The sequence below is a fragment of the Eumetopias jubatus genome, unplaced genomic scaffold, assembly GCF_037043125.1.
Source record: "Eumetopias jubatus isolate StellerSeaLion01/CBP00866 unplaced genomic scaffold, mEumJub1_p1.0 scaffold_12, whole genome shotgun sequence".
Lineage (NCBI taxonomy): Eukaryota > Metazoa > Chordata > Mammalia > Carnivora > Otariidae > Eumetopias > Eumetopias jubatus.
Genome location: NW_028274818.1, coordinates 88,888,512 through 88,908,122, shown reverse-complemented (window position 1 = coordinate 88,908,122; position 19,611 = coordinate 88,888,512). Strand labels below are relative to the sequence as shown.

At 37.5% G+C, this 19,611-nt stretch overlaps 1 protein-coding gene across 1 annotated transcript in view; it reads left to right on the top strand.

Moving 5' to 3' along the window:
* LOC114202171 (phospholipid-transporting ATPase ABCA3-like) overlaps nt 1-19,611 on the top strand; it is a 177,285-nt gene that overhangs the window by 27,996 nt on the left and 129,678 nt on the right. The window contains exons 6-8 of the mRNA XM_088017035.1: nt 12,579-12,695; nt 13,040-13,157; nt 18,383-18,556. Coding sequence (XP_087873161.1) covers nt 12,579-12,695; nt 13,040-13,157; nt 18,383-18,556 — 409 coding nt within the window. The remainder of the gene's footprint in view (nt 1-12,578; nt 12,696-13,039; nt 13,158-18,382; nt 18,557-19,611) is intronic.

The window sequence follows — 19,611 nt, the reverse complement described above, 5'->3', positions numbered from 1 at the left end:
CTGGATATGCTAATGAAATTATCATTCCCCAAATCACCCAGGCTTGAAACCTCAATCTTATCAGTATAGTATAGTATAGTATAGTATAGTATAGTATAGTATAGTATAGTATAGTATAGTATATATAGTATTTAGAATGCTGCCATTTCCTGCCTCTATAACTTTTAGGTAGGTTTCTTAACCGCTCTGTGCCTTGACTGTAAAATGGAGGTAAAAATACTCCTACCACATAAGGTTATGGCAATGATTGGAGAGATACTGGCTGTAGTAATAGGACATGTTATGTAGATGTACCGTAGTTATCTGTTTTCTAAATTCTGTTTCTTTCCCTCCATGTGTAGAAATGTCATTTCCAGTTCAAGCTCTTACTGATTTTTTTTTACCATCCAGCTATTTCAGAAATCCTCTCATTGGTTTCCCTATCCTCCGTTTCTCTTTAGTCTTACTTCGCATTAAACCCTTTCCTTCCACCCCAAATAGTTCATTTTGTGCCATTCTTATTTTTATTTCTCTGAGCAGCATGTCTTTTTCTCTCTTTTCTAACTGGTGAGTAATCTCTTTGAAATCTATTTTCAACTACAATTTACTAGTTTTCTCTTTGTGTCTCCAGGTCATGTTACACAAACTTCAATCAGGTAGTTTAAATTTCTATTTACTTTTTCATTTTAAAGTTTCTAATTGAAATATAAAATATGTACATATAAAATATACATACCTATGTGTACAGATCACTGAATTATCCAACGTGAACACACCCATATAACAACTATTCCAGTCAAGAAATAGAATGATGCCCACAATCCAGAAATTCCTCACATTCCATCCAAATCACTACACCATCCCTCTTCCATAAGCACTGGGTGTTATACACAACTAAAATTGTTGAACAATACATCAAAAACTAATAATGTACTATATGTTGGCTAATTGAACATAAAAAAAAGATAATCACTAACTTCTAAAACCCTATGTTAATGTTACCTGGTTTTAAACTTTATTTAAATAGAATTGTACAATAGCTATCCTTTTTTTTTAATTTTTTTTAAAGATTTTATTCACTTTGAGAGAGAGAAAGACAGTGAGAGAGGGAATACAAGCAGGGGGAGTGGGAGAGGGAGAAGCAGGCCTCCCGCCAAGCAGGGAGCCCGATGCGGGACTTGATGCCAGGACCCTGGGATCATGACCTTAGCTGAAGGCAGACGCTTAACTGACTGAGCCACCCAGGCGCCCCTCCAATGGCTATCCTTTTGTGTTCTTCTGTGTAGCTACAATTTGGCATTTTCATTCCTGTGTACTATTACATTTAATGAATATAGCACAATTTATCACTCTTCTCTTAATGGATGCTTGGTTGTTCAAGTATTGGGCTATTACAGTAAGCTATTGTGAATATTTTAGTGCACATGTGCACATTTTTCTGTTGGGTTTATACCTAGGATTGAGGTTGATGGAGTATACAGTATACATATTTTCAGCCCTGTTAAAGAAGGCCAAACGTTTTTCCAAAATGTTTGTGCCAATTTTCTCGTTATCGGTAATATATGGGAGTTAACTCTTGCTCTATAAGTATGCCAACACTTGGTGCTGTTAGTCTTTTTAAATTTTAACCATTCTGGAAGGCATATAGTGGTATCTCATTGTGGTTTTATTTTTTTTTTTTAATTTAAATTCAATTAGCAAAGGTATAGTATAGTCATCGTGGTTTTAATTTGATTTTCCTTGTTAACTAATGTTGTTGAGCACCTTTTCATATGCTTATTGGCCACATGGATATCCTCCTTTGTGAAGTGTCAGTTCAAATGTCTTTTCTGCATTTTTCTTAGGGTTGGGTGTCTTTTTTCATAGATTTACAAGCGTTCTTTATATATTTTGAATACTAGTTTTTTGGGTGATGTATGTATTGCAAGTATTTACTCCCAGTCTGTAGCTTGTCTTAATGGTGTTTTTGGATTTGTAAAAGTTATTAATTTTAATGTAATGAAGTCTTTACCTTTCTGATTAGTGCTTTCTGTGTCCAGCCTATGCTGGCTGAGTTCTCCCCAGGTCTTTAGATATTCTTCTTTTCTAATCTTTGTATTTAAGCCTCTAAATTTACCTCTAGTCATAACTTTAGTTGCAGTCTACAAATTGAAGTATAGTATTTTCTTTATTATATAATTCAAAAGTTTCTAATTTTCATTGTGGATTTTTTCTTTGACCCATAAGATAACTCGAAAAGCATTTAAAAATTTTCAAACATATTAGGAGCCAGTATTTGAGTTTAGTTTTTTGAAATTTTGATGGCACTAGTTTTGTGGTCTAGACTGTAGCCAATTTTAGCAAATGTTCTACATGCATGTGTGTACTAGGAACAATGTGTACTGTGTGTTCAATGGGTGCAGTTTTCTGTGCATGTTATAATAACTATTAGTCATGTTCTTCATATGTTTTTTTAGAGAGAGAGAGAGGTGGGGGAGGTGCAGAGGAAGAAGGAGACTGAGTTTTTTTCTTCTTTTTTTCTTTTTTTTATTATGTTATGTTGATCACCATACATTACATCATTAGTTTTTGATGTAGTAATCCATGATTCATTGTTTGTGCATAACACCCAGTGCTCCACGCAGAACGTGCCCCCTTTAATACCCATCACCAGGCTAACCCATCCCCCCACCCTCCTCCCCTCTAGAACTGTCAGTTTGTTTCTCAGAGTCCATAGTCTTTCATGGTTTGTCTCCCCCTCTGATTTCCCCCCCTTCATTTTTCCCTTCCTGCTATCTTCTTTTTTTTTTTTTTTTTTAACATATAATGTATTATTTGTTTCAGAGGTACAGGTCTGTGATTCAACAGTCTCACACAATTCACAGCGCTCACCGTAGCACATACCCTCCCCAATATCTGTCACCCAGCCACCCCATCCCTCCCACCCCCCACCACTCCAGCAACCCTCAGTTTGTTTCCTGAGATTACAAATTCCTCATATCAGTGAGGTCATATGATACATGTCTTTCTCTGATTGACTTATTTCGCTCAGCGTAATACCCTCCAGTTCCATCCACGTCATTGCAAATGACAAGATTTCATTCCTTTTGATGGCTGCATAATATTCCATTGTATATATATACCACATCTTCTTTCTCCATTCATGAGATTTTTTTTTAAAGTTTTTATTTATTTATTTGACAGAGAGAGTATGACGAGGGGGCACGTCAGAGGGAGAGAGAGAAGCAGGTTCCCTGCTGAGCCCGATGTGGGGCTTGATCCCAGGACCCTGGGATCATAACTGGAGCTGAAGCAGCCACTCAACCGACTGAGCCACCCAGGTGCCCCAGAGAGCAAGAATCTTAAGTAGGCTCTATGCCCATTGTGGAGCCTGATGCAGGGCTGGATCTCACAACCCTGAGATCATGACCTGAACCAAAATCAAGAGTCAGACACTTAACAAACTGAACCACCCAGGCATCCCTATATTGTTCATATCTTTTTTTTAAAAAAGACTTATTTATTTATTTTGAGAAAGGGAGCAAGAGAGAGCACTCATGAGCATGAATGGGAGGGGCAGAGGGAGAGAGAATTCCAAGAAGACTCTGAGCTGAGCACGGAACCCAACACCAGCTCTATCCCAGGACCTTGAGATCACACCTGACCTGAAACCAAGAGTTGGATGCTCAACTGACTGTACCACCCAGGCGACCCCCTTGTTCATATATTTTTAAAACTTTTTATTATTATTATTTTTTTAAGTAATCTTTACACCCAGTGTGGGGGTTGAACTCACAACCCTGAGATCAAGAGTCACATCATGCTCCACTGACTGAGCCAGGCAGAGCTCCCCTGTTGTTCATATCTTTTTTTTTTAAGATTTTATTTATTTATTTGAGACAGAGAGAGAGAGAGAGAGAGAGCTCACATGTGCTAGGGGAGGGACAGAGGGAGAGGGACAAGTAGATTCTCTGCTGAGCAGGGAGCCCAACGCGGGGCTCGATCCCAGGACCCCACGATCATGACCTGAGCCGAAGGCAGATGCTTAACCGACTGAGCCACCCAGGTGCCCCTGTTTATATCTTTAACATGGATTTTGTGTCAGTCTTATCAGTTATGGAGAGAAGTATGTTAAAAATTTCCCTCTATTATTATTGATATTGAGTTGTCAGTGTTCATGACTGATTATTATTAGAGCACTTTTTTTAATGATAGCTGCTTTAAAGTCATTATTAGATAATTCTAATATCTATGTCATCTTGATTTGGCATCTGAGGATTTTCTTTTTGTTTTTAGAGTTTAGATTTTCCTTATCTTGGTTTGTTGAGTAATTTGGGGTTGTATGCTGAATATTTTGAATATTGTGTTATAAATCCCTTGTTCCTTTTGAAAATTTTCCATTTCAGTATGTAGTTAATCTCTTTAGACTTAGAATACACATCCTTGCAAATAGGAAGATCCCATTCTTTTTCATGGCTGAGTAATATTTCATTATATATATACCGCATCTTCCTAATTCATCTATTGATAGACATTTGAGTTGCTTGCGTATCTTGGCTACTATAAATAATGCTGCAATAAACATTGGGTTGCATATATCTTTTGGAATTAGTGTTTTCATTTTCTTTGGGTAAATATCCAGTAGTGGAATTACTAGATCATATGGTAATTCTATTTTTAATTTTTTGAGGAATCTCCATACCGTTTTCTGCAGTAGCTACATCCATTTGCATTCCCACCAACAGTGTGAGAGGGTTCCTTTTTCTTCATATCCTCACCAATACTTAGTTCTTGTCTTTCTGATTCTAGCCATTCTGGCAGGTATAAGGTGTTATCTCATTGTGGTTTTGATTTGCATTTCCTGATGATTAGTAATGTTGAACATCTTTTTATGTGTCTATTGATTATCTGTATATCTTCTTTGGAAAAAGGTCTATTCAGGGCCTCTCCCTATTTTTTAAGTGGATTATTTGTTTTTTGGGTGTTGAGTTGTGTAAGTTCTTTTTTTAAAATTTAATTTAACTTAATTTTATTATGCTATGTGAGTTGTATAAGTTATTAGTATATTTTGCAATGTTAACCCCTTATTGGATATATCATTTACAAATATCTTCTCCCATTCAGTAGCTTGTCTTATTTTTGTTGATTGTTTCCTTTAATGTGCAGAAGCTTTTTATTTTGATGTTGCCCCAATAGTTTATATTTGCTTTTGTTTCTAGACATATTTACAAGAATGTTCCTATGGCTGATGTCAAAGAGGTGACTGCCTGTGTTCTCCTCTAGGATTTTAATGGCTTACTGTCTCATATGTAGGTCTTTAATCCATTTTGAATCTTTGTGTATGTTATAAGAAAATTGTCCAGTTTCATTCTTTTGCATGTTGCTGTCCAGTTTTCCTAACACTGTTTGTTGAAGAGAATTTTTCCATTGCATGTGCATTCCTTCTTTGTTGAAGATTAATTGACCATATAGTTGAAGGTTCATTTCTGGATTTTCTATTCTGTTCCATTGATCTATGTGTCTGTTTTTGTGCCAGTGCCATACTGTTTTGATCACTACAGCTTTGTACTATAACTTGAAATCTGGAATTCTGATACCTCCAGTTTTTTCTTTCTTTCATTTTTTAAAATTTTATTATGTTACGCTAGTCACCATACAATACATCATTAGTTTTTGATGTGGTGATCCACGATCCATTGTTTTCGTATAACACCCAGTGCTCCATGCAGTACGAGTCCTCCTTAATACCCATCACTGGGCTAACCAATCCCACCTCCCCACTCCCTTCTAAAACCCTCAGTTTCTCAGAGTCCATAGTCACTCATGGTTCTTCTCTCCCTCCGATTCCCCCCCTTCATTTTTCCCTTCCTTCTCCTAATGTCCTCCATGCTATTCCTTATGTTCCACAAATAAGTGAAGCCATATGATAATTGACTTTCTCTGCTTGACTTACTTCACTTAGCATAATCTCCTCCAGTCCCATCCATGTTGATATAAAAGTTGGATATTCATCCTTTCTGATGGCTGAGTAATATTCCATTGTATATATGGACCACATCTTCTTTATCCATTCATCTGTTGAAGGGCATCTCAGCTCTTTCCACAGTTTGGCTATTGCAAACATTGCTGCTCTGAACATTGGGGTGCATATGGCCCTTCTTTTCACTACATCTGTGTCTTTGGGGTAAATACCCAGGAGTGCAATTGCTGGGTCATAAGGTAGCTCTATTTTTAACTTTCTGAGGCACCTCCACACTGTTTTCCAAAGTGGCTGTACCAACTTGCATTCCTACCAACAGTGTAAGAGGGTTCCCCTTTCTCCACAACCTCTCCACTATTTGTTGTTTCTTGCCTTGTCAATGTTTGCCATTCTAACTGGTATAAGGTGGTATCTCAATGTGGTTTTGATTTGAATTCCCTGATGGATAATGATGATGAACATTTTTTCATCTGTCTGTTAGCCAATTGTATGTCTTCTTCAGAGAAGTGTCTTTTCATATCTTCTGCCCACTTTTTGACTTGATTATTTGTTTTTTGGGTGTTGAGATTGAGAAGTTCTTTCTAGATCTTGGATACCAGCCCTTTATCTGTGTGTCATTTGCAAATATCTTCTCCCATTCTGTGGGTTGCCTCTTTGTTTTGTTGACTGTTTCCATTGCTGTGCAGAAGCTTTTTATCTTGATGAAGTCCCAAAAGTTCATTTTTGCTTTTGTTTCACTAGCCTCTGGAGATTTATCTTGAAAGAAGTTGCTGTGGCCAATGTCAAAGAGGTTACTGCCTATGTTCTTCTCTAGGATTTTGATGGATTCCTGTCTCACATTGATGTCTTTCATCCATTTTGAGTTTATCTTTGTGTATGGTGTTAGAGAATGGTTGAGTTTCATTCTTCTTCATGTGGCTGTCCAATTTTCCCAGCACATTTATTGAAGAGATTGTCTTTTTTCCATTGCATGTTTTTTCCTGCTTTGTCAAATATTATTTGACCATAGAGTTGAGGGTCCATATCTGGGTTCTCTATTCTGTTCCATTGGTCTATATGTCTATTTTTGTGCCAGTACCATGCTGTCTTGGTGATCACAGCTTTGTCATATAGCTTGAAATCAGGCAACGTGATGCCCCCAGCTTTGTTTTTCATTTTCAACATTTCCTTGGCGATTCGGAGTCTTTTCTGATTCCATACAAATTTTAGGATTGTTTGTTCCAGCACTTTGAGAAATGTCATTGGAATTTTGATTAGGATGGCATTGAAGGTAAAGATTGCTCTGGGTAGCATAGACATTTTAACAATATTTATTCTTCTGATCCATGAGCATGGAATATTTTTCCATCTTTTTGTGTCTTCTTCAATTTCTTTCATGAGTGTTCTGTAGTTCCTAGAGTATAGATCCTTTACCTCTTTGGTTAGGTTTATTCCGAGGTATCTTATGGTTTTTGGTGCTGTTGTAAATGGAATCATTTCTCTAATTTCTCTTTCTACAGTTGCATTGTTACTGTATAAGAAAGCAACTGATTTCTGTGCATTGATTTTGTATCCTGCCACATTACCGAATTGCTGTATGAGTTCTAGTAATTTGGTGGTGGGGTCTTTTGGGTTTTCCACATAAAGTATCATGTCATCTGCGAAAAGAGAGTTTGACTTCTTCTTTGCCAATTTGAATACCTTTTATTTCTTTTTGTTGTCTGATTGCTGTTGCTAGGACTTCTAGTACTATGTTGAACAATAGTGGCAAGAGTGGGCATCCTGGACGTGTTCCTGATCTTAAGGGAAAGGCTCTCAGCTTTTCCCCATTGAAGATGATATTAGCTGTGGGTTTTTCATAGATGGATTTTATGAACTTGAGGAATGTTCCCTCTATCCCTATACTCTGAAGAGTTTTAATCAGGAAAGGATGTTGTATTTTGTCAAATGCTTTTTCTGCATCAATTGAGAGGACTATATGGTTCTTCTCCCTCCTCTTATTAATGTGTTCTGTCACATTGATTGATTTGCAAAAGTTGAACCACCCTTGCATTTCGGGGATAAATCCCACTTGGTCGTGGTGGATGATCCTTTTAATGTATTGTTGGATCCTATTAGCTAGGATTTTGGAATCCATATTCATCAGGGATATTGGTCTAAAATTCTCCTTTTTGATGGGGTCTTTGCCTGGTTTGTAGATTAAGGTAATCCTGGCCTCATAGAATGAGTTTGGAAGTTTTCCTTCTGTTTCTATTTTTTTGAAACAGCTTCAGTAGAATAGGTATTATTTCTTCTTTGAATGTTTGGTAGAATTCCCCAGGGAATCCATCAGGTCCTGGACTCTTGTTTTTTGGGAGGTTTTTGATCAGTGCTTCTATCTTGTTCCTGGTTATTGGCCTATTCAGGTTGTCAATTTCTTCCTGTTTCAGTCTTGGTAGCTTACAGGTTTCCAGGAAGGCTTCCATTTCATCCATATTGCTCAGTTTATTGGCATATACTTGTTGATAATAATTTCTAATAATTGTTTCTATTTCCTTGGTGTTAGTCGTGATCTCTCTCCTTTCATTGATAATTTTATTAATTTGGGTCCTTTCTCTTTTCTTTTGGATAAGTCTGGCCAATGGTTTATCAATCTTATTAATTCTTTCAAAGAACCAACTTCTAGTTTCGTTGATCTGATCTACTGTGTTTCTGGTTTCTAATTCATTGATCTCTGCTCTAATCTTAATTATTTCTCTTCTAATGCGTGGCTTAGGCATTGTTTGTTGCTTTTTCTCTAGTTCTTTAAGGTGTAGAGTTAGTTGGTACATTCGGGATTTTTCGGTTTTTTTGAGTGAGGCTTGGATGGCTATGTATTTCCCCCTTAGGACCACCTTTGCAGTATCCTATAGGTTTTGGACCGATGTGTTTTCATTCTCATTGATTTCCATGAATTGTTTAAGTTCTTCTTCGATTTCCTGGTTGACCCAAACATTCTTGAGCTGAGTGGTCTTTAGCTTCCAAGTGTTTGAATTTCTGCCAAATTTTTCTTGTGAATGAGTTCCAGTTTTAAAAGCATTGTGGTCTGAGAATATGCAGGGAATAATCTCAATCTTTTGGTATCGGTTGAGACCTAATTTGTGACCCAGTATGTGGTCTATTCTGGAGAAAGTTCCATGTGCGCTCGAGAAGAATGAGTATTCTGTTGTTTTAGGGTGGAATGTTCTGTATATACCTATGAGGTCCACCTGGTGCAGTGTATCATTCAAAGCTCTTGTTTCCTTGTTGATTTTCTGCTTAGATGATCTGTCCATTGCTGAGAGTGGAGTATTGAGGTCTCCTACAATTAATGTATTGTTATCAATATGACTTTTGATTTTGGTTAACAGTTGGCTTGTGTAGATGGCTGCTCCCATTATGGGGGCATAGATATTTACAATTGTCAGATCTTCTTGTTGGATAGACCCTTTAAGAATGATATAGTGTCCTTCTGTGTCTCTAACTACAGACTTTAGTTTAAAATCTAATTTGTCTGATATAAGAATTGCTACCCCAGCTTTCTTTTGAGGTCCGCTGGCATGGAAGATGGATCTCCATCCCTTCACTTTCAGTCTGGATGTATCTTTAGGTTCAAAATTAGTCTCTTGTAGACAGCATATGGATGGGTCCTGTCTTTTTATCCAGTCTGCCACCCTGTGCCATTTTAGGGGAGCATTTAGGCCATTCACGTTGCGAGTGATTATTGAAAGATATGAATTAATTGTCATCATGTTGCCTGTGAAGACGTTGCTTTTATAGATTGTCCCTGTCAATTTCTGTTGTATATCACTCTTGGGGTCTTTCTCCTTTTATAGAACCCCCCCTTAATATTTCTTGCAGGGCTGGCTTAGTGGTCACATATTCTTTCAGTTCCTGCCAGGGTGTTGGCCTATTTTCCTTGATCTTGGGAGGGGTCCTCTAGGACACGAATGTTTGTTTCATTCCCCAGATTAGGGAAGTTCTCAGCTACAATTTGCTCAAATATATCTTCTAGTCCTCCCTCTCTCTCCACTCCCTCTGGGATCCCAATAATTCTGACATTGGAACACTTCATGGTGTCACTTATTTCTCTGATTCTATTTTCATGGATTCTTAGTTGTTTTTCCCTGGCCTCCTCTTTTCCCTTTTTATCTAAATTGTCTTCCAGGTCACTTATTCGTTCTTTTGCCTCACTTACCCTAGCTGTTAGATTATGTAGATTAGATTGGATCTCATTGATAGCATTTTTAAGTTCTGCCAATTCAGCTTTCATTTCTGCCCTTAGAGACTCTATGTTGCCATTAATTGATTTCTCCATTCTAGCTATTGTCTTCACAATTGCTAGCCTGAATTCCATCTCCGACATCTTGGTTATATCTGCATCCATTTGTAAATCTGCTGCATAAGTCATAATGTCTGAGTCTTTTCTATTTTGGGGGTTCCTCCTCCTAGTCATTCTGTTGATGGGTGGTTGAGGGAATGTATAGAGTCCAAATTATTCACCAGAACCCAAGCAAGATGCACCTGTTTTCTGGGGACCTTAGGGTTGCTGGCCTCTTGTTTTCCCAGCCTGTGTTCTAGGGGAGGTGTCTGCTGTGCTGTTACTCAGGCAACCCTATTTGGGCAGAGTTGCCCTGCCCCCCTGTGGCGAGGGATGGTTTCAGTGGGAACCAGTTTTGGGGGGCTTTTGTTCTCTGGAGGCTTTCCCTGGTGGCGTTCTGCATCTCTTCTGTGAATCAGAGCAGAAGAGACCGTTTCCAACCCTCTGCTTCAGAGCAGAGAGATTGCAGTCTCTTCTTCAGTGAGCTCTCCAGGCCACACTATCTCCGTTTCTGTCTGTGCTGCTATAAACTGCAGTGTCCTGGGTTGTGCGCCACTCCACAGCACTCCCAGTCCTGCCTCCAGGTTGGGGCATGTCTCTGCCCTTTGTGCTTCTAAAACCGCCAGCCGCCCCCCTACCCTGCCGCTCCGGGTTTCCGTCCCAGGCACTGCCCTAAAGTCCTTTCCCCGCCACTACCAGTCTTCGAGTCTGTGCCCCGTCCCCAAGAGAGCGAGGCTGTCGCTCACTGGCGGTGTAGGATCCCCATGGCCAGGCTCCCTCAGGCTGCTGTTTATCCACCGATATCTGCCCACGGAATCATGGCTCCCCACTTCATACTTGGAAACCAACCGCCCGCGATATTCTGTTTGTAGAGATCCAGATCTATTTTCATATATCTCAGGCTGATTTCATGGGTGCTCAGAGTGGTCTGGTAGATATCCAGCTCAATTCCGGGGACCAGTTGGAATAGGGTCCCCTACTCCTCCACCATCTTTCCCCTGCTCCCCTCCAGTTTTTTCTTTTCAAGATTACTTTGGTTATTTAGGGTCTTTTATGGTTCCATGTAAATTCTAGGATTGTTTGTTCTAGATCTGTAAAAAATGCTGGTGGTATTTTGACAGGGATTTCATTAAATCTGTAGATTGCTTTGGGTAGTATAGACCTTTTAACACTATGTGTTCTTCCAATTCATGAGCGTGGAATTTCTTTCCATTTGTGTCATCTTTAGTTTCTTTCAATGATATTTTATAGTTTCAGAGTACAGGTCTGTCAGTTCTCCAGTTAAATTTATTACTAGGGTTTGTTTTTTTTTTCCCACATCCTTACCAACAGCATTGTTTATTATGTTTTTGATTTTAGCCATTCTGAAAGATGTGAGGTGATATCTCATTCTGATTTGCATTTCCCTGATGATAAGTGATGATGAGCATCTTTTCATGTGTCTTGGCTGTCTGTATGTCTTCTTTGGAGAAATGTGTGTTCATGTCTTCTGACCATTTTTTAATTGGATTATTTGGTTTTTGGGTGTTGAATTTTATAAGTTCTTTACATATTTTGGATACTGTGCTGAATTGTAGTTCATGAAGCTCACTACTAAAACTCTGCGAACTTGCTCAAAAATACAGAGGCAGCATGATGGAGGGGGAAGAGCCCAGAACAGAGAGCTCCTTCTGTGCAACTTTGTAGAAACAATTCACCCTCTTTGAGTCTGGCTTTATGATCTATAAAATTAGAAGGGTTTGTGTAAATTAGGGAATGGCAAACTTTACCTGTAAACAAAACCAGATAATATATATTTTAGGCTTTGCAGGCCATATTACAGCTATCAGCTCTATTATAGGGTGAATGCAGCCACAGTACAGAAATGAGTGAACATGGCTGTGTGCCAATAAAGCTTTATTTATAAAAGTATGAGGCAGCCTGGATTTAGCCCATAGGCTATAGTTTGCCTGTCCCTGCTTTAAACTATAAGGGAATTAAAGCTTATATACCTTCCTTTAATACTTCCTGGAGGTAGAACGTAATAAAAAGAAAGGTGGTCTTATTTTTTGTGTTTTAAATTTTTAATTATTTCTTGTCTTAGAACTGCAACTGGTAAGTTATCAGGGAGAAGATCTGGACTCGAAATTCTGAGTTGGCATCGTTGCTCTGCCACTCATTAGGTTGATGGTTTTGATCAGGTCACTTGACTATTCTGAGACTTGATTTCTCTGTAAAATGAGGAAGATAATACTTAACCTATGTAAGTTTTTATGGGAAGTAAGTCAGATAATATTTATGAATGCATTTTGAAAACTATGAATTGTTTTTCATGACATTTGTTTTGTGTTTCCTTTCCTACAGGAGTACCAGCTCATGATAGGACTCAGTAATGCTATGCTCTGGGCTTCCTATTTTGTCTCATTCTTTCTGATGTTTTTAATTATCGTCTGTTTACTGTGCGTGATTTTATTTGTCAAGGCAAGTATGTATTTGAATGCAGCACACTGCATCTACATTTCGAGAGGGATAAAATAACTGTGGGGATGGACTGAGTGGGTTTTAGGTTGCAAAAGAATATGTACATTTTTCATTGAGTCCCCTAGGGAATTCAGAAGGTGCTCAGCTATCAGCACACAAAACCCTAGACCTAGATGGGCAGCCCTTCCACAAGAAAAGAGTTTTTTAGCTAACTCTGCATCTCTCTGAGCAGTGACCCGTTTCACTAGGGCTACTTGACTGGTAAGGGTATTTTCTTTGGCCTCCCTTGTTTATCTATGACACCTCCTACTAGGACTAAACTGGCATCCTGGTTGTTTTGTTAGATCGTACCTGATGTAGTCCTCCGGTACAGTGACCCATCTCTCGTCTTTGTGTTTTTCCTGTGCTTTGTCATCGCCTCTATATCCTTCGGCTTTCTGATTTCCACATTCTTCGATACAGGTGAGTCTAAGACTCCTCCCTTGACAGATTCTCAGCATTTCTGTTGACTTTAAAGAGGATTTCATTTGGGAGCTCGTTCTAAACTTCAACTGCCACCTCATATCCAGCCTCTGCTTATTACATTTTAACAAGAAAAACAGATATCATATGCACGTAAAATGATTTGAGAAGAAGGGCAAAGATCACGAAACCAATACAGCAGAGGATGTCCGTAAAAAGAGGATAAAAACCGACATAAGGTCACATGTGACAATAAGGTGTCAACTAAAATAGGGTCATATGGAAATATTCATTCATTCACTCACTTGCTCTTTAAAGTCTTTGACTCACTCATCACGTGCCTGGAACCATGTTGAATATGCAAAAATCACATGAGAATCGACTTCCTACCCTTTGTGTTCTCACATATGAGAGGAATATGTGACTGGATAAATTCAGACTAGGCTAAGTTAGGGAATTTGTACAATTACTTCTCCAGTGGTCATTTTCTGTTATAATTTCTTTTAAAAAAATAAGTATATCTTCTTTTTCAGACAACAAATATTCACCATTACACTTTTATATCTTTCATATATGCTGAATAATTAGAGTATTACCTTCTCTTGGTCATTTAAGGTACAAGTACTATAAAACAAATTGCTTTATGGTAAAATTTACATTTCATAGGTATTTTTATTGTTTTCAGCAATAACACTGCTACCAGTTGGTTGGTTCGTACAAAGCAGAGAGTCATACCTACCATCTATCATGAAGTCTAGTAAAACTATGAGTGCAGAGAATCATTCTGTCAAAGTCAGGCTGAAGGTGATTTGCCAAAGAGCAGGGTAAAGTGTACAAATGCCAAGGAGCAACTCATTGGCCAAAACAACTATGATACTGATTAAATATTTAAAAACATTCCTTCTGTTTATAAACATTGCCGAGGTGACACAAAGTCTAAAATTAGGTGGGAGGTGATTGAAAGCCAAAGATAGCTTTTGTGTTGGGATTTTCTGTTGAGCACCAGAGATTTTGGTGTTTTCTTCCGACAGCAATTCAGGGAGCTAAGGTAAGTCTGGAGAACCTGCCAAAGGTGGACTATTTAAGAGGACACCTCAAATAAAGGTAAAATCTCAAAGAGCCTCTCTTGCTGTGCAGGTGAATGAGAAACCAAGGTGCCACACAGAAGGAACAGCAAATTCTTGCTTTGCTTAAATTCACCAAGGTATTAAGATTGTGGTTTATGTGAGAAGGACATCAGTGAATGCAATCAGCAGATAACAATTCCAAGTTTTAATAGCAGAAGATTAGTGAGTTATATAAAATTTTATATTTTGGAAGTTATGGAAGTGCTTCTTTTTTTTTTTTTAAGATTTTATTTGACAGAGACACAGCGAGAGTGGAAACACAAGCAAGGGGAATGGGAGAGGTAGAAGCAGGCCTCCCGCTGACCAGGGACCCCGATGCGGGGCTCGATCCCAGGACCCTGGGAACATGACCTGAGCCCAAGGCAGCCCCTTAACGACTGAGCCACCCAGGCTCCCCTATGGATGTGCTTCTTTATCCCTTTTGCCATCTACTTACATATCTGAAGTTTTTTGGTTGTTTGTTTTTTTGTGATTCCTGTTTTAGTTGTCTTTTTGACTAAATAAAACTACAGGTATTCTGTAGGGAATGATCTATATATGAAGTGGTATCATTCTATTATTTTTCTACTGATGCTTTTCCATATCTTTTTTTAAATTATAAGTCCTTTAAGTTTTAACGGCATGAAATAGATAACAAATGCAAGAGTGTATATACGGTGTACATAATAATAAAATGAACACCCAGGTGCTCACCCAAGTAGTCAACATACCACATTGGAAAACAGAAATTGCTAGGATCTAAGGAATACTTTGGGTGCTCCTTTCTGATAATAACCACTATTCTGATTGACTTTTTTTTTTTACAGCTTTTTCACTTATATATCTATCACTAGCTAATGTATTGCTTCGTTTTATTAATGAAATTACACCATATGATTTGGATGCAACATGGTGTTATCTATATGGTTGTGATTTCATTTTTACTGCCATATAGTGTTCTCTTGTACAGTTAACAGTTTTACACATGATAGGTATTTGTGTTGTTTCTGGTTAGTTATTGTTAGGAATAATATTGATGTGAACATTCTTGTATATCAGCTGGTAGAGATGTACAAGATTTTTTCTGGGACACATAATTAGGAGTGGAATTTCTTACTCAGGTAGGATATGTGAGCATGTTACCTTACTAGGTCATGTCAAACTGTTTCCAAAGTGGTACAATTTCAAATTCCTCCTAGCAGTAGATAAGTATCTCTATTGTTTCAGACTTTTAAAATTTGTATCAAATTTTGAGGTGTTAAAGGTATCTCATAGAACTTTTATTTGTAATTTCCTGGTAATTATTGATGCTGATCATATTTTTAGGTTAATAAGAACCATGTGTGTTTTTCTTTATAAAATGCCTGTTTACATCTTTTGACCACATATTTTTACAGCTTTATAAAAGTAAAATATATATACCATAAAATTCACCCACTAGTAAATTTTTCAAGTTATGCAGCCATCACCAAATATCATTTTAGAAATTTTCCATCACTCCTAAAATTTCCTTTAAGCTAATTTTCAGTCAGTCCTCATTCTTATCTCTCTGGTACAAGGCAACAACTTATCTGCTTTCTCTCTACATAAATTTGGCTTATCTAGACATTTGGTGTATATGGATAAAGTATGAAGTCTTTTCTTCTTCTAAAATATCTAGTCTCGTTTCTTTTACTTAACATAATGATTTTGAAATCCATTCATGTTTTAGCATGTATCAGTATTTCCTTTCTGTTAATTGCTGAATAATATTTCCTTATATGGACATACAACATTTTGTTTATCCATCCCAGGGTTAAAGGACATTTATATTGTTCACAGTATTTTTGGCCATTATGAATAACACTGCTATGGCTATTTACATACAAGTCTTTATGTGGACATATGTTTTTGCTTCTCCTGGAAATGGGATTGTTGGATTATGAAGATAAATCTATATTTAACTTTTAAAGAACTTCCCCAATTTTTTCCAGTGTGATTATAAATTTTATATTTATCCCCACCAGCAGTGGATAAGGGTTCCTGTTTCACCACATCCTGGCCTTATATAATTTAATTGAATTTAAAATTCCAGTATAGTTAGTATACAGTGTTCTGTTAGTTTCAGGTGTACAATATAGTGATCAACATTTCCATACAATACACAGTGCTCATCACAACAAGTGTACTCCCTAATCCCCATCACCTATTTAACTCCTCCCCGCCCCAACCTCCCTTATGGTAACCATCAGTTTGCTCTCTCTAGTTAGTCTGTTTCTTGGTTTGCCTCTCTCTCTCTCTTTTTCCCCTTAGCTCATTTGTTTTGTTTGTGTGTTTGTTTAAGTAGACTCCACCCTGGGCAGGTAGAGTTGGATGCTCAACCACTGAGCCACCCAGGTGTCCCTCATTTGTTTTGTTTCTTAAGTCCACAAATGAGTGAAATCATACAGTATTTGACTTCCTCTGACTGACATACTTCATTTAGCATAATACTCTGTAGCTTGGAAGTTCCTCAGAAAGTTAAAAAAGAACTACCCTATGTCCCAGTAATTGCACTACTAGGTATTTACCCAAAGAATACAAAAATATTAATTCAAAAGGATATATGTACCCTGATGTTTATAGCAGCATTATTCTACAATAGCCAAGTTATGGAAACAGCCCAAATGTCCATTTACTGATGAATGGATAAAGAAGATGTGGTACACACACACACACACACACACACACACAGGAATATTACTTAGCCATAAAGAGGAATGGAATCTTGGGGAGTGTTTTTAACACTCACACAGCACTGTCCCAGAGGATGACCTGACCTCATATTAACCTAATCATCCTTTAAAAAAAAAAAAAAAAGGCCCTGTCTCTAAATACAGCACATTCTGAGGTACTGGAGGTTAGGGCTTCAACATGTGAATATTGGGGTGGTGGACACAATTCAACCTATAACACCTGGTATTCCTAGTAATTTATTTAATGTAAAACATTGCATATAAAAATTATAGAAATTATTTGAGTCTTTGGATAACTTTTTTTCCTGCGTAGAGGATTTACTTTTAAATCCATCAGTCATTTAGGTGTGGGGCTCTAGCACTCCTAGATGAGGGGTTTGATAATAATCCAATAAGGATTTGAGATGATTGAAAATGATCTGTTTCTGGTACACCTGTGCATTAGATGTAGCCTTTCAGGGCCCTAAGTAAAACTTCGAGGTATTAATTATGACATCTTTTCTTTAGCATGTCTTAATTTCTGTACGCCTTTGACACTGTCAAAAACTCTGCTCAGTCCCTCAGATTCTAAGCCATAGTTTAGGTTTTACAAATGCTTCAAGGTGAAAATTAGCACCAAATTTTAGACTTAACCTCTCTTGAGTTCTCTTCTTACCTTGATTTTGACCCTATATATTGTCCTTGCCTGGTAGCTCTCTGTCACTTAACATACCTAAAAAGTAATACTCTAACATACAAATAAATAAATATACTTAAAAAATAATTTGTCTAGATTTTTCTGTCATTAAAAGAGTGGGTCTGAAATAATGCAATCCTCATGATACATAGCATCCTAATCCAGAGGCTTCTCTGTCACACTGACTTTTTTCTCTGTCTTTTTAATGTACTGTTTTATAAAGTATTATTTATAAATAGGTGTTCAAAGTATCATAAATAAGACTGGAAACATATTGTTGTCAACTTTTTCAGTTTTCATCTTCCAAAATTCCAAAATAAATGTAAACCGTGTAGGTGCATTCATATGATGTGATTAGTGGTGGTGTAATCTAGAGATTGCTAGGCTGAGTAGTCATGAATAAAAATGAAAAAGGAAGTTTTCATAAACATAAGGGTAAATCCTTTTTTAGATGAGTAAATATCCACAATCATAGCATTAGAAGGAGGATCAATTCCAGAAAAGTTTGTTCTCTGTACCATTTATTCATTCATTTAAGCAAAAATATTTATTGAGCACCTGTCTATGTTCAGCACTGTTCTAGATGCTCGTGATATGGTGGTGACCAAGACAGTTTCCCTTCTTTGTAGGGTCTACATTTTAGAGCTCTTTTGTAATAAGATGAGGATATTTCTACATCAAGCTTTTGTAGTTTTGAACTAACTCTGTATTTTCCTTCTTACTTTTCAGCTACTTTGGCTGTTTCTGTTGGAGGTTTCCTCTATTTTGTCACCTTCTTTCCATACGTATTCGTGAGCACCATGTATACACAGATGACCCTCACCGAGAAGCTGGCTTTCTGTGTGTTTTCGAATGTTGCAGTAGCTTTGGGGGTTGATTTTATAAGCAAGATGGAAATGAAGCGTGAGTCTTTCCTTTGAAAAATTGACTTTGATGATTTGATTCTGAGGAAGAAAAGGCATATGATCTGGGGTTGCCAATGGAGTGGGTGGAACAGTGGGTGAGAGATGATTGTAGTGTTTCTTAAATATTTTTTTCTGGATTGTAGTATTTTTTTATCATAAAAGTGATACCTCTGTACTATATATAGTATATATATATATACACAGTGTATATGTATACCTATGTACATGAATATATATATGCAAATATGTGTGTATGTATCTATTTACATGTCTATATTGGTGGGCTCCTCTTGGGGGGCAGTTTTGCCATGTAGGGGATATTGGCAATGCCTAGAGATATTTTTGGTTTTTGATTATCATGTCTAGTGGAAGACCACTACTGATATCTAGTGTGTAGAAGCCAGAGATGCTACTAAATATCTTAGAAAATATAGGACATTCCCTGAAACAGAAGTATCTAGGTTCAAATGTCAGTAGTGTCAAGGTTGAGACACCCAGCTAATATCCATATTTTAACACTATATTTTAGAAATAATTCCCTATGGGGCTCCTGGGTGGCTCAGTCGTTAGGCGTCTGCCTTCGGCTCAGGTCATGATCCCGGGGTCCTGGGATCGAGTCCCACATCGGACTCCCTCCTCGGTGGGAAGCCTGCGTCTCCCTCTCCCACTCCTGCTGCTTGTGTTCCTGCTCTCGCTATCTCTCTCTGTCAGATAAATAAATAAAATCTTAAAAAAAAAAAAAGAAATAATGCCCTATGAGCTTACAGATATATCTTCATTAGTTTTTACAGATACATTGTATGGGTGTGGCAAAGTTCATTCAACCTATCTATGAGCATTTAGGAGCTTTATAGTATTTTTCAATTGAAATAAACCTGAAATGAATTATACATTTGTAGTTTTATGTTATTGGATTATGTGGCATAAGGGTAAATTACCATAAGTGGCCTGGAGTAGGGTTTTGATTACAAATTTAATTCTTCAATAGTTGTAGAAATATTCAGATTATCCATTTTCCTTGAATAAGCTTTAGTATCTTATATCTTGTATAGA